This window comes from Aulonocara stuartgranti, assembly GCF_965226115.1.
Source record: "Aulonocara stuartgranti genome assembly, chromosome: 6".
Lineage (NCBI taxonomy): Eukaryota > Metazoa > Chordata > Actinopteri > Cichliformes > Cichlidae > Aulonocara > Aulonocara stuartgranti.
In genome coordinates, this window is record NC_138944.1 from 10942118 (window position 1) to 10958232 (window position 16115).

General features: G+C 39.5%; 1 protein-coding gene across 7 annotated transcripts in view; it reads left to right on the top strand.

Moving 5' to 3' along the window:
* The window catches only part of gcgrb (glucagon receptor b), a 62024-nt gene extending 56628 nt beyond the window's left edge, over window positions 1–5396 (top strand). For all 7 annotated transcript variants that reach the window (XM_082536556.1, XM_082536561.1, XM_082536557.1 and 4 more), the window contains 4 exons: window positions 322–410; window positions 615–759; window positions 1819–1860; window positions 2166–5396. In XM_082536556.1, coding sequence (XP_082392682.1) covers window positions 322–410; window positions 615–759; window positions 1819–1860; window positions 2166–2564 — 675 coding nt within the window. In that variant the 3' untranslated portion in view covers window positions 2565–5396. The remainder of the gene's footprint in view (window positions 1–321; window positions 411–614; window positions 760–1818; window positions 1861–2165) is intronic.
* The last annotated feature ends 10719 nt before the right edge of the window (window positions 5397–16115 follow it).

Genomic DNA, 16115 nt, shown 5'->3' on the forward strand with positions numbered 1-16115 from the left:
CACGCACTTTACCAAACTTGGAGCGCCAAAATCTTGAGTGCTGTGATAATAAATGACCTGCCATCAGTAAGTGTCCTGCACTAGATCACAGTGTGTGCGCACGTGCACATGCTTGTTCTGTGCGCAAGCACTTGAATTGCTCGTGTTGTGGGGACGTTAATCCGTCTGCCCAGTCCCACTGTGAGGACTTCGTTTAAAGTCAGACTTTGTGTTAACTACTAACGCGTTCCAAAGCGGCAGTAATCTTCTCTCTAGCACCATATGCTAAAATATTGCATTGTGTTTGCTTCAAAGTGACTTTCTTTATCCTCTTTCTTTCAGATTAACTTCTTCATATTTATCCGTATTATTAAAATCTTAATGTCTAAACTTAGAGCTCACCAGATGAGATACACTGACTACAAGTTCAGGTGAGAAATGTGTTCCTTTATTTCTTTTCTTTTTTGTTTTTTTAAAGAAAATGCAGACAGGAAGCATTTACTTAGTCTTAGTAGCTTTTTCGCTTGGGAATTAACTTTTTTGGTATTATAGCCATTTTTATATATAGTCCCCTGTTTTCAGAGTTTTCTTGTAATCTCTAATACCATTTGCTTCCCCTTTCTCCGTTCTTCCAGACTGGCAAAATCTACCCTGACTCTCATTCCCTTGCTTGGGATTCATGCCATCCTCTTCACCTTTGTCATTGATGAATCTGTTCCTAAAGGCTCTGTTCTGCGCCTCGTTCGCCTCTTCTGTGATCTCCTGTTCAACTCCTTCCAGGTATAAGTTCAACTTTCACTTGTTCCACATGTGCCCATAAATATAACAGAGGGACCTCAGAGGATTAATACCCAGGAAGACATAAACTGCACGCTAAAGTAATAAATTATCTGTATAACTCAAAGATGTCACAGAGAACAAAGAAATTGGCACTTTTATATGTTGTACATTTGCATATAAAGGCAAACATAGGTGAAGAGCTTGGGTTCGACATTTCTTTTGCCCAGCAAACTCCTTCTTAATCCTCAAATTTTATTTTTTTAGACTATTTCTTACTCAGGCAGCACACAAATCCTACCCTTCTGTCAGATACTGCTGGTGTTGCAGGAAATGTGAACAAGCTGTCCTGGCACCGTGACTTGATGAACCAGATGTGGCAGCATTCATGGCTGAGAGATAAAATTCTTTTTTTGGAAAGACTAGGAAGTGCATTTATTACGGTGGAGATGAAAGGTGGAGTAAGTCACAAGAAGGCACATTAATTTTGAATGCTCTTGTGCTGTTGCTTGTAATTTAGGTCTTTGCACCATAAACTTACCTGATTAGTTTTAGTGAAAAATTACTTTGTGGTACAATGCGCCCCCTCATAACAATAACTCTACACATTAAAAAATGGCGGTGCATTTAAATGTGGCTTCACGTGCTTGTTTGCAAGCATCCATATGTGACAAGCTGGGAGTGAGAGAGCGTCTCTCTATTTCTATAAGACAGGTTTCGGTGCACCTGTGAGATCCCAGCGGCTCTGACAAAATAGTAATAGAGATTTTGACACCCTAGGAATGAGATTGGGCTGCATTAATTATATTCTCCATCATTCATACTATGCCTCTGCCTTTGGCAGTTCAGTGATCAAGTGTTTTAGCTGTCCAGTGCAATAAAATGACTCTTTTTTTTGTTTGTTTGTTTTCCTCTTGTTGAAAAAAAGTGTTTTTACTCTTTTATTGTGGGAACTAGATGAGAGTAATGAGGCAAAAATAGTGATTTTCTGGGTATTTGTTTCTAATAATGAAAAAATGTATTTTAAGTACAATAAGCATATTAAATGTTCTTCCATTTCAGGGCCTGCTGGTTGCCATCCTGTACTGCTTTGTCAATAAAGAGGTGAGACAGATTCATTTGTCAAAAGCCACTTTAATTTTAAATGTATCTTCTTTGTGAGGATACATTTTTTATTGTCTCTGTCTCTTCCTTTATTTGTTCTTTTGTATCTCTAAAAACATCTTCAAGTTCCACTTTTGTTTCTTTTGTCTGCAAAGACCAGCAGACACGACAGGATCCATCTGCTAATATGCAGTCTTTTAAATGCAGTTTTTGGCAAAGAACATCCATCTATTGATGTCCTCTGTGTCTTGTTCAATCTTCATCACCACTATCTCTCCTGTCTCTCCCATCACTTCCTCTCTCAGGTGCAGTCGGAGATGCTGAAAAAGTGGAAGAGGTGGAAACTGGGTAAGGACATTGATGAGGAGTACCGCCACACACACAGCCAAACGCCACACGTTAAAAGCGGCAGTATCGCCACTGGCAATGTGCCCAACACCGACCCAAATGTTGACTGGCCTCACTTCAACAAAGCCAACAGCGGCCCGGTTTGCTCCACTGCAGCTGAGGAGAACCGCAAACTCGTTGTCTCCTTTAGCAACGGGACAGGGAAATGCAGACCTGCCAAAAGCAGGCACACCCTGCACTTCTCTTTGCAATCGCACAGAGGCGCCACCAGCAGCACTGCCACAGAGGATGTGTGTCTGGAAGAGCGCGTGAAGTACCGCTCATATACTCTGGAAGGAGAGGAAACTAATGTCTGACTTCCCTGGGACCTCATCGCAAAAACTCTCACTGATTGCGCTTCTTGCTTTGGATCCGTGCTTATCATGTGGCAGTTGTATAGCTTGAGCAGGAAGAGGATGAGGAAGTAACAAACAGGGATCATGATGTTCACTGATTCAGAACATTGCAGGAAATGCCACTGAGTCCTGCCCAGCTGCATATGAGTATTTATTGCTTCTGGGAGATGGAGGAAAAAACACTTATTGACTTCAGACATTAGGAATGATCAAATAAATCAAAACTTTACTGGCGTTCAGTGTGCGTACGTGTGTCTGCCTGTGCACATATGGAGGACAGCTATTTCAACCCTTCTCACATCTTATCCGGTGTAACCATTGTGGGACATGCTTGTGTCGTGTGTGTTTGCAGCAGTGTGCACTAATCTGTGGTACAGAAGAACCTCTTGGTGTCAAAGTATGATTTTATTTAAACTTTTGGTTCGATGGAAATGAATGTGAATTGCACCATGAGAGACTCTTAATGTCTGAGTGGTCAGGAATTGCAATTTACTGGAGACCTCTCTATCTTATCATGCTGTGATAGGAGTCAGTGTTTGCTATGCTGAGGCAGGCACACAGAATATGGACTCTTTCACCTTTAGAAGGAACATGATACAAAGTTTAACTTATTCTGGTTTTAACAAGCCAAAGCCAAACAAGAAAATAATAATATATCACAGGTTTGTTATTGACTGCATAAAGCACGAAATCCATATTTTTATTCATCTACTCCATTTTTAAACAAATTTTGATTGAATGTATATGGACAGAGGAGTAATTTGGTTGAACTGAATTTTAATTGAATATTTAACTGTATATATATAATTAGATGTACACGCTCTATCCAGAGCCTCTTGGATTTGTCTGACACCTAACTCAAATTCCTCATTTGCCTTCATTGCCTCATTGTAAGATTCATGCTTACACGGTTACAGTCACCGTCAGCTGCACAATTTTTCAGGCGTACTTTAATTTTTAGAAATATAATTTTTGCACAAAATCTACAGCTTGTACAGATGTCCAAAGATTGTTTTATATTCCAGGACGGTTTTTAAAGAAAAAGGTTTTGCATTTAAAAACACAATGTATGACTAAGATTTTTTGTTAATGCACCACATTGACAATGAAAGTTAGATTGTTGTTATGCTTTCTATGTCAAACTTAGTAACGCAGAACAAAAATTGTGCCCCACCCATCATATTTATTTGTTGCTGGGTTTTTTTGATACCGTAAATAAATGAAGCCAGCAATGAAACACTGCTTAAAAAAATTAAGAGAAGATACAATCTTCACAGTATAATACAAAACCAGTGAAACTTGTGCAATATCAATTTGTCTAGTTGGGAAGCATACGTTTTATAGGGCTGTAGCAATGATGGTCATCCTAATTTATCCAAAATTATTAAATAAAAACAATATTAAACTCCTCTAAAATGTGTGTTCACTAAGTGTGAACTATTGCTAACAGGCATGATGTACACATGAATTTGAAAGCTATCAGTACCTCTATTGTAGCAAAGGTATTTCCAAAATTAATTCTTGTTTCATTGTAGTTCGTGCAAAGAAAGCAGAACCTGACACTGTGTTTTTTTTTAGAATAAATGTGGACATTTATTACAGATATTTTTATTAATACGTTTATATATTATATGTAGCTATATAGGAAACCATATAAACAAGAAATAGCACCTTGAAGTGACTGTTTTGGTGTAAATAAAATTGACTTGAATTGAAGAAACCATTGTGAATCATTTTCAGCTGATTTCTCTCCAGTGCATCAGTGCTAACACTTGCACTGGAGTGGTAACACCAAGACACCTCTCAAAAAGGAAGTAGTAATAGCTGATGTCCGTGGACCATTGGCATTAGATGGTAACTGCAGCCCATTCTGGTTGAAAAAGCAGCTTCTCTAGGATGGTACATCCATATCCTGTCATAAGAGAGTGAAGGACATACCAGGAGGCAGGATGCTACATAAGGAGAACTGGAGGGGGCTATATAGGAGCAACAACCCAGCAGCAAAACCAGCATGTTTTCTATTACGCAAAGAGCTATAGGAGCCCTACAAAATTACCTCCAGCAGGCTACTCATGTACATGTCTCTGACTAAAATGTTAGAACGAGACTGAGGAAGGCGTGAAGTCAGTCTTTAGCAGGACCTGTGCTTACAGCCCAGCATTGTGCAGCTGTGTAGGAATTCACCTGAGAACACCAGCGATGGCAGGTCAAACAATGGATCTCCAATTTCTTGATCTATCTGTGACAGGCGTGAAAGCTTCTGGATACTCTGGCATCTCCAGATGTTTTGTCACTCTCATTTGCACCAGAGCAGGTGAAATGCGATCATAGCGGTTTGTGTGTGTCAGCTGGTCAAATTGACAGTTTACCTGATTATGTGTTATACTGTGATGAAGGTTCCTTTGTTTTATTGAGCAGCATATATACCTAAATGACCTTTTTTTTCTCTTTAAATTCAGAACAGAAAATAGACACTCTTTAAAGAGTTAACTATACATATCAATAAAGCTAAATAGACAAAAGCAGGTGGGTGATTGGGTGTATTGTTGTGCTAATGGTTACAGTGCAGGTGACTCAAAAATGAAAGCAGTAAGAATTATTATGAGAAAAGACTTTTCTTTCACAAAGCATGTTTGTAAGTATCAGATTGTGTCTCTTTGCTTAAAGTATTGTAGTTGTCAAAACAGCCCTAAAGCAAACATTGTCATTAAGAAAAGGAAGAGGTTTTGTATAAAAGCCACATCATTGTGTTTCATATGCCTCTGTGGATCCAATTAAATTTGATTCTGTCAGCAAAAAGAGTCTCAGTGTATGTTGTGTCAAACAGAGTCATTGATGCAACTCTGACTGAAAGGTAAGTAATACACCTGTCTCGGTTTTGTGACATTTAAAAAGAAATACTTGGATTTAGCTGATATTTTGCAGTGACTTTCTGTAGAACTGCTCCTGTTCAATATCCAAGTTCTAACCTTAGTTTAAAAAAGCACACAATAAGCTACTGAAATGGTCTATGTGCACACATGCAGGAATAACACTCTCAGTTATTGCTAATTATATGTGACATAGCAGATTAGCGGCCTTATTGTTAACCATGTTTCCAATGGAGATTACTGCAATGTGAAATGGTTACTCATATATCTGTGTATTGTTGTGCAGAAGGTAATGAGTTGATGAATTATGTATTAGTTAGTCATACATGTCTGGGAATGTGTGCTCATGTGTGTAATTGATCTCGAAGTCTCTCTGAAAATATTGCCGTGCCTGTGTGTGCATTTACATATAAGAGAGAACATAAACCACCAAAGGCAGAATGCTGCATTCCAGCATCGAATATTGTAAGTGCAATTCTGATTATAGAAAAAAGGGATACAGGGGAAATTACAGGGTTGGACAGGCTCACAACAACCTAACATTTCATTTCCAGGAAAAAAATCTGGATTTTGTCCCACTTGGATTATCAGCTTCAGGAAGTGAGTGTGTGACTGAAGGTTTGTCCACAACTCTGGAGCAGAGTTTACCATGAATTATTTAATTGTGTACTGTTGGCAAGCAAACTGTACTACATCAAGTATAATAGGAAAATTTACCCTTTGGTTCATGTGCAAGCCATCTGACATTGGCTACTGACTTTCTTACCTCGCTTAGTAGGAAAGGTATAATTACTGATTACAACATGTCCAATAAAAAACACAGTTTTTTCTTTTTGTTTAAAGCAGAAAATCTGGTGTGACGTCAACACCGTGAGAGACACAAGGATGCACTGAGACCCTGCCATTAGAGCTAGCTTACAAATCCAATTTCAATCCGTCTATTTAATTTAATTGTTTTTCTTGTGCAGTTTTACTTGAAAACTGAATGTCAGAATTTGTCCCAAGCCAGCTCATAGCCACTGAGAAAGAGGGGAGACAAGACAGACTGCGATGTCAAAATAATAAACATGAGGTATGAAGAATCAGTCATGGTATGCATGAACGGACAACTGACATATTAGTGCAGTGTGTCGGCAAAACAAGAAAAAAAATCTAAAACCCAGTGGTTTCATTCCTTGGCATTTGCCCAGTGGGCCAAAACACTTGTGGGCTGATGGTCAATATGATTTTTTTTTCTTTGTCAATATAATTATACAGGCTACTGGGTGGCTTGAATGGCAGTTGCACACCAGCCCTACAAGCATTTCCAGCAGCCCTTTTTCATAGCTGACACTGGATTGCCCAATCAACAGGTTAGTGTGGAAAAAGTGATCTATAAAGATGGACAAACAAGTGAAAAGTTGGAGCTGAAAAGCTAAAAGAGGAAAAGAAACTAGAAATAAGTGTAGAAAATGACCAACATATCAGCTGTCAGGGCTGCTGCTGCATTCTCAACAGTAGCACCAGCAGCAACTAGTAAAAAGCTGTCACAGCTACTACCAGCCTTGGAACCTGATCAAACAAAATCTATAAGCAAAACACAGTTTTACTGTTATTTATGTGTTTGTTGGGGAATAACACAGTTATTTCCCTTTTTTTGCATATACTACTAGGCTGTACCTGTTGTGAGCCTTACACAGGTAAACCCCAGTCAGTTTAACCATCTTCTCCAACATACGGCCTCAGAAAGAGAAAACCCTGCAAAGTATAAAGGAAGTGGAGGGAGCATAACACACTCAAATGAAGAGCTACTTAGAGCAGGGGTGTTCAAATCCAGGCCTCAAGGGCCGGTGTCCTGCAGGTTTTAGATATCACCCTGGGTCAACACACCTGAATCAAATGATTAGTTCATTACCAGGCCTCTGGAGACCTTCGAGACATGTTGAGGAGGTAATTTAGCCATTTAAATCAACTGTGCTTGATAAACAACACATCTGCAACCCGCAGGACACCGGCACTTGAGGCCTGGATTTGGCAAACAGTTTGTAGAATAGAATAGAATTAGTTTTATCTAAGCAGCACCGATTCACAACCCTCATCATCAGGGAGCTTTATAATCCAAGGTGAAGAATGTAGAGAATGTTCCCCAATGATCAGACAATTCCCTGAGAGCATGCACCTGGCAAAGGAAGGACAAAATCCCTTTTAACAGGAAGCAACACTCTGCAGAAGCAGGCTCAGAGAGAGGCACCCATCTGTCATGACTGGGTGGAGGTGAAGGGAAAAGATAAGAAAAACAGAGGAAATAGGGGCAAACAGGGACTGATCACAAAATTGATTTCGTTAATTGGATTTTGAAGCCCAAAATTTGCTTTCAAATTCTGATAAAGAAGCTTTTGTCTCTAATTGGTGTTTAAATTGCAACCATAATCTCGTTAATTGATGCAAAAATAAAGCGAGACCAAATGTATTACAAAAACAGAACAAATACTCACGCTTTCTCGGATCGGCCCACAGTTCTTAAAATGTCTGTTTTAAGAACTCCTATAATATTTTAACTAGTGGGACCCAATAATATCCCAGATGGGCATTTGTGATGTTGCGAGTCTACAGGGAGGATGTCTGAAAACACATTATATCTTTGGGGTCACTGAAAACATATTACTGTGGTCAAACTTCTTCCATACATCCTCCCCAAAGCTTCCCCACAGGATGCTGAAACCATCTGTGTGTAATTTCAGCTGACTGTGAAAAAATCTTACAGCAATAATCTGAATTTCACTCCCAAACCACAAACCCATGATAGCAAATGGATTGTAGATGGTACAAAACAATTTCTGGAACTAATAAAATTGCTGCAACTCAAAAAGGATATAATTCAAATAAGCGCAGTAACTGTTATCTACCTTTTTTTTTTAACTACAGTTAGTCTGCGTTCTAGTTCAGTATCATTTTTTAACCCTCAAAATAAAAATCTTATGAAAATCCTTAAAGCAGAAAGAATCTCAGACAAGGCTGCAGTAATTATTTAATAAAATAGGAAATAAAGTTATATCTAATACTGAAGGAATAAATATCCAAAGGCTAAAATCAGTTTTCCTCTGGGTTCACTGACCTTTTGTGGTTGGTATTAGATTTGAAATCACAGTCTTCGTTATATCTGTGCTGTGTGTCTGCGTTGTGTGTGTGTGGGGGGTGTTAGAATCTGCGAAACTGGTTTTTATAATCTAATTTTTATCTGTTTTTTGTGCTGTTGAAGTCTCCGAGTTTACACTGGACAAGAAGTAGTGTACATGCAGTACACAAAGTTATGAGACGTTATTTTGAGATCAGGACAAAAACAGCTTGAGGAGCTACGTGGCGCGGGAATCAATCAGCCGTGACAGATCTATTGTGAAAAGTACTTGAGTCCAAAAACAGGCACAAGCTGGGTTACAGTCCCACAAAAGTGCAGTAAGAGGAAAAAACACTGCTCACATGTGTACAGAATAAAAGACCATATGTTTGTGTGTACTATAATGGGAGGGGTGTAGATATTGCAGAAAAATAATTATCTGCCTCTTGAGCACAAAGCATTTAGGTCTCATGTGGATCAAACTGTTTTCCCACTGTAATTACTGTCATCATTCTTCTTGTGTTTAATAGCTACGCAGCCAGATTTGGTCTTTCTGAGAGCTATCCTTGTTTTTAAAGGAAACGTCATACTGTAGCTGTAATCAGTTACAGTATGATAGCAAAATGAAACCACTGCCATAGAGTTATCCTTGTTCCTGCTATTGTACAAAAGATCTGATATTTTTACAGTTAACCTGTGACTCAACAGATGTTGAACAAAGCTAAAGCCTTTCAGAGATAAAGAGAGATTAATGTGTTTTTGTAATTGTTGTGTGCTGCATAAAGCAGTTTTAAACTGTGGGCTCAAAATTGTGTTTTAATGGCTTTATTTATATCGTTTGTACAGAGGTTTGGCTGGTGTAGGTGAACTTTATTTACTTTATCCACCATTTTTTCTATTCTCCTGAGTACTGAGATCCTGAAATGTCATTGCATGAAGTGGTTTGACAGTGTTGGTACTGCAGGCTTACTCACCAGTACAATTCAATTCAGGTTCAATTCAGGTTTATTTCTATAGTGTCAAATTATAACAGTCAACTCAGGGCACTCATTTACTGTAAGGACTATACAGAATTTTGAAGAAAGCTCCAGCAGAGCCAGGGTGAGGGAGGGGGAGCCATCTGCTGAGAATGGATGTGGGGTGAGAGGAAAAAGCAAAGATGACACAAAAAAAAGAAAAAAAGAGCCTGGGGAGACAAGGTGAAACAGAGAATAAGGGAGCGAGGGGAAAATATTTAATGACATGCTGCATGTGAGCAGTGGAAAGAGGTGAAAGGCAAAGAAGTGCTAAGTGGATCACAGTGAAGTCCTGCAGCAGTCTGAGCCTATAGCAGCAAGGTAGCTAAGGGATGGTTGATTGTCCAACCTAAACTATAAGCTTTACCAAAAAGGCAAGTTTGAAGCCTAATCAAGGTATGGAGGGTGTCTATGGGTCAAATTCAAACTGGGAGTTGGTTCCACAGGCGAGGGACCTTACAGCTGAAGACCCTGCCAACTCTATTTTTAGACACTCTTGGAACCGCACATAAACCTGTAGTCTGGCATGGTGCTCTATTACAATAATAGGATAATGGCAGTGTTAATGTTTTATCATGTATTTTATTAGCTTGGTTTTGTAGTTGCATGTTTTTAGAAGTTTGCATGCTTTTATTTTGAAATGTTTTTACTTCCTACCCATGTTTTTCTAATCCAAGAAATTATGAACACCTGCTCACTACACAAAAGGATTGTGGGGGGTCAGAGAGCAGGTAACAGCAGAGCAACAACATGGGCAGTACAGGTTGATGCCAAAGAGACCTGAGATTGGAATTGTTGGTAGACAATTGGATGTGTAGGACTTGGACCCAGTAAAAGACTTTTACCAGTGAGAGACAACCAATAAAAAGACTGATTGCTGTACTGGCTGCTTGTGTAGTGTTTGCCTTAATAATGTTACACCCATGCAGTTGGACTGCTAGTTTTTGTTATTTTTTGAGGCCCTGGGCTTGTTGTTATTGTAAATGTGTTAACTACTACAGAGTTGTAGTATTCCTTGGCATCCCTTTCTGTTTTTTATCCTGCTCTCAATTGGACCTCACTCTTCCTTTTCTCACTTTTTACAGTAATACAAAATGCAGATATATAGTATGTAGGTGTAATTAAAGATAGGACATTTTCGTTTTATAGGAAACAAATGATCTGATCGTTTTCTCTTTTTGTCAAGGACCCAAACAGCTTTAGCTTACAAATAGTTTTCAAAAACAGATGCCACGCATAGATGTGTGAGGATGTAAAGAAGTGCAATAAAAAACATTTTATTAAATGTATTATTTTATTATTAATCTTACTGCTGTTTTTATCTTCTTACTAGATGTTTTGTATTCATGACCTGACCTTCCTTCTGTATTGAGGTTTGATACCTGTTTTATTTAACTCTTTTGGTCTATTAGTGCCTCCATTCTGTCTGTGCTAGTGCTGATCTGTACCCTGTTATTGACTTATGTTGTTTCTCCTTATTACTGTGAAGCACTTTGGTGTGCCTCCGGATTTTTAAACGTGCTATATAAATAAAACTGTATTGTATTATATTGTATGTGGGTGTATCTAATACAGAAAACCTGTGATCTCTTCTAAATTAATGTTGTGCTGTTTTCTTTTTGAATACGTCCAACTCATAGAACATTTCTTAAGTTTGATAGGTTTCAACTGAGTCATGCAGTAAAGGTTTAAGAAATGTGACAGTCCAACCATGAACACCAAATAAATGTGTTTCTTTTGCAGAAAAATAGTTTTATCTCATAGAGGTTTTACCCTCTCAACACTTTTTCCTGAAAATATATCCAGTTTTATCATTTCAGAGAGTATTTTGCAGCTTGAATTTTGAAATGGAGAGTTTTCTATGTGGTTATTACCCCTCTTCCAGGGCCCTTAAATAAGAAGTGAGACTGACCTTGAATAAACTGCTATGTCGATGCCTCACAGCTCTTCCATCCATCCATCCATTCGCTTCCGCTTATCCTTTTCAGGGTCGCGGGGGGCGCTGGAGCCTATCCCAGCTGTCATAGGGCGAGAGGCAGGGTACACCCTGGACAGGTCGCCAGTCTGTCGCAGGGCTAACACACAGGGACAGACAACCATTCACACTCACATTCACTCGCACATTCACACCTAGTGGCAATTTGGATTATCCAATTAACCTATCTCCACAAGTTGCATGTCTTTGGACGGTGGGAGGAAGCCGGAGTACCCGGAGGGAACTCACGCAAACACGGGGAGAACATGCAAACTCCACACAGAAAGACCCCGGCCTAATGGTGGAATTGAACTCAGGACCTTCTTGCTGTGCGGCAACAGTGCTAACCACCGTGCCGCCTCACAGCTCTTAATATATATAATAGCAAATGGAGAAGACAAGGGTAGATGCTGATTCGTTCCACTCTTGGCTCAGACTTTGATAACCACTCATAACTTGTCGGCTCATCTGCCAAAAAAGAGCCATTGCTTCACTTTTCACCAGTAAAATGAATTTTCCTCATCCTGATGCTGTACTCTTCTGTCAAACTAACTCTTGTTTTCATGTGTTACACTGTCTGAGTAAAAGAGCTGAACATCTTCCTGTTAACTGTGTACTTGAATAGACTCTGAATTTAAGTATCTAAGTAGATACCCACGACTGTGTTGCCTCCAGTAGGGAAAACACCATACTAAAGTTCACGGATGACACTGCAGTGATTGGTCGCATCACTGGAGGGGATGAAGTGGCTTACAGCAGAGGTGGCCGGTCTGGTGTCATGGTGGGAGGACAACAACCTCACCCTCAACACTGATAAGACAAAAGAGATGATGGACACAAGGAAGAAGAGGAAGCCTCACCAGCCGCTGTTTATCCGGGGCTTGAAGTGGAAAGGGTGAGCAGCTTTGGACACCTGGGCGTCTACATCACTGAGGACCTCATCTGGACACTGAACACCACACAGCTGGTCAAGAAGGCTCAGCAGCAGCTGTATTTCCTGAGGAGGCTGAGGAAATTCGGTATGTCGGCCAAGATCCTCAGCAAGTTCTTCAGCTGCATTGTGGAGAGCACACTGACCAGCTGCATCACTGCATGGTACAGCAGCACTACTGCTATGGACCAAACACCTGCAGAGAGTGATAACACCTGTGGAGAAGATCATCAGGACCCTGCTGCCCTCTCTGCAGAGCATCTACCATTGCAGAGTCCATCCCCAAAGACCCCACACACCCCCCAACACGGACTGTTCACACTTCTGCCCTCGGGACAAATTTGCTTAATTCTAAGATTTAACAAAATGCTGGAAACATTCCTCAGAGAATTTTGTTCATATTTATATGATAGCATTACAAAAAATATGTGCATTAAGTTTGCACATCAGTGATGTGACTCTCCTATTCCACCACATTCCAAAGACACTTTATTGGATTCATATCTGTGAATTATGAGGAGTACAGTGAACTCAATGTCATGTTCAAGAAACCTTGCGTCACATGATCTGGGCTTCGTGACATGATGCTCAAATCATGCTGCGAGCAACCATCAGAAGCAGCTTGAAGGTTTGACGTGTTGTGCATTCAGAGATGCTCTTTTGCGTGTTTCTGTCGTCTTCCTATCCGCTCAAAGCAGTCAAGCCATTGTCCTCGAGCCTCTGGTTTCAACAATTCATTTTCATCCAGAGAACATTTTGATTTTGGTTTTGTAACTCGATGCATCATTTAGTTAGTTTTAATCTAGTTTTTGTTTATTTTAATAACCATGGTGCGCCTGTTTTGATGATGAGTTATAAATTAAACTACAGTAGATCTCAGATGGGGCTAGGACCCATGCAGGCCTCTGCTGTGTTAAATCACTGTGCTTATCTCCTCTCTCATGCTGTGGTCTGTATAAACAGTGGCACATTTTAGGAACAATCTGTCCACAGAGACTGTGCAGTGTTTGTTCAATGTCTTATTAATGACAAGCAGTTTAGCCCTATTATCAATTACCCCATTAGTCTGTTTATGTGTGCATCTGTGCATGTCAAGGGTCAGGGTTAAGCTAAGACATGATGTAGTTAAAGTTCAGTTTGGGGGCTTATTGTAAACAGTGGAAACTCCCAACAAGTCTAGTAAACTTTATATGTTTGTTCAGAATTTTTGCTTCCTGTTTCATGGTTTATCATCGCAGCATATTTTGTGGATTAAGCAAATTCTATAATTTGTGATGCAAAGTCAAATTCTGCACAATTATGATTTGAATTTTGAAGAGTAACAGCAAGAAACAGAATCACAGTCCATGAACAGAACTGAGTTTGAAGAAATATCTGGATTCTGCTGGATCAAATAAATATAAAAATCTAATAATTATTTCAACAATATGCAGAACAACATGCAAAATGCTGTACTCAGAAATTACTATACTTAGTATGATGTTTAAAATATGGAAAAAGAGCTAGCTTGGCTCTGCCTTGAGGGTACAAAATTAGCTTTAGAAGTAGCACAAATCCCTGTGCTTTTCTAAGACAAGTTATCAACATATTTGATAAGTAAAATAATGCGTGCGTGTGTGTTATTTATATCCTATATTTTCTTCTAGCATTAACTGCTTTTGTGCTGCCCCTTGACTTTGTGCCTCCAGCTGAGTAGGAATGGGTATCGAAAACTGGTTCTTGTTGAGAACCGGTTCCCACTGTTTCAATTCCTTGGAATTGTTTGCCATTTTTGCAAACGATTCCCTTATCGATTCCAGTCGCCCCGAATGACGTCACCACGTTGCGGAGCGTCATTTACCTGGCAGGAAACACAGCACCTAAGCGGCTCAAACGCTCAAAAGTTTGATTATACTTTACGAGAACGGATGACAACAGGGCAACTTGCAATACTTGCAAAGTAGTTACTTCGTTTAAGGGAGGAAACACTACGAATATGCAAAAGCATTTGCTCACAAAACACGCGATAACCTTAAATGAATGTCGTGTTTTTAATTCCGCTCCAGATTCGTGAATCTCAACCCAGCAGCAGCGGTAACGTTTGCACGTCCTCTCCCGTTAATGCGGCAGGTAAATAATCAACTAACAGTGCATATTATGTTAGCGCGATCTGCCTTATTACAAAACCTGCCATTACTGTGCATTTAGGTGACCGTGATGAGAGAGACAGACAGAGTCTGGCTCAGATGCTGCCAGTTCTCGCTGCAGTCTACATTCGTCTATCCTTTCAGGCAGGATAGACGAATGTCACCGAGCAGTGACTGAGTTTGTGGTCAAAGGCTTGAACCCATTTGCCACAGATTTTCGGTAAGTGAATGTGTTTAATTGTAGGCAGGGACATTACTGGAGATTCTTGTGTAATTGCCACAGAACAATTTATGTTATACTTTGTTATTGCTACAGACGAATATTTATTTTATTATTTTACATTTACAATTTTTTTGTAAATGTAACCCCATTGAAGAGCCGTAGGCTGGATCTCTTAAGATCTCACTGTTGGGTTTGTAAGGCCATGTTACTCCTAAATGTCTACCTTGTTCAAAGAGAAGATATAAAACAAGTTCTAAGCTAATCGACCTTAGTGTTCTCCTTTAAAAAAAAAAAAAAAAAAAAAAGAATCGATAAGAGAATCTATAAAGAATCGAATCGTTAAACAGAATCAAAAATGGAATCGGAATCGTGAAAATCTTATCAATACCCATCCCTACAGCTGAGACGTATTGAATGTTTGCATTCGGACTACAAACACTCCAACAGCAATATCTCTGCTGGAGTGAAACCTGCATGAACAGGTCTATCATATAAACAGACAGTGACACCGTTTTCAGAAAACAAATCTATATATGTTTTTATATTTATACATAAAAGAAGTGCATAGTAGCAGTTCAAAGGGAGATATGCACAAAATATCATATATTTTTGTTATTAAATATATAAGGAGTTAATATGTGCTGCATAACTTGCAGAAAATGTAAATATTTTTTCTTACTGAAACGTTTTTCCCGTGATAATTAAATAGTGAATAGTTTTCTCTCCTTATATTCAGGCCTGTCATGGTCCTGGGTCGTGCGACCCAGTGTTTTGAGTTTTAGTCTATTTTGATGTTTATTGTTTGTTTAGGTTCATGTCTGTGTGGCTCTTGTTGTCTAGTTCGTTTCATGTCTATGTCTCTGTGTTTCCTGTTTTATTTTGAAAGAGTCTGTTCTTTGTTCACTGCATGTGATTTACTCTTTCCTGTGCATCATTATGTATATCCAAATCAGCCATTTCCTCATGTGTCTCCACTTCCCCTGATCGCCTCATGTGTGTATTTAAGTCCTCAGTTTTCTGAATGTCATTGTCAGGTCGTCTGTTATAGAGTTGGATGTCTCGAGACCACTTTTAAGTGGTCTTGGTCTCGACAGACTTTTGTCTTGTCTTGGTCTCGGTCTTGGTCTCGCTGTTTCGGTCTTGCGTTCTCAAATCGACATAGTGTTCGGGAGATTTGGAGTCAACCATCAGCGGAGCAGGGGGGTGGCTTACTGGGCTTAAGCCCGGGTCATTTTTTCAGAAGCATGGGGTCTTTTGGAGTGTAATTTGTTAGTTAG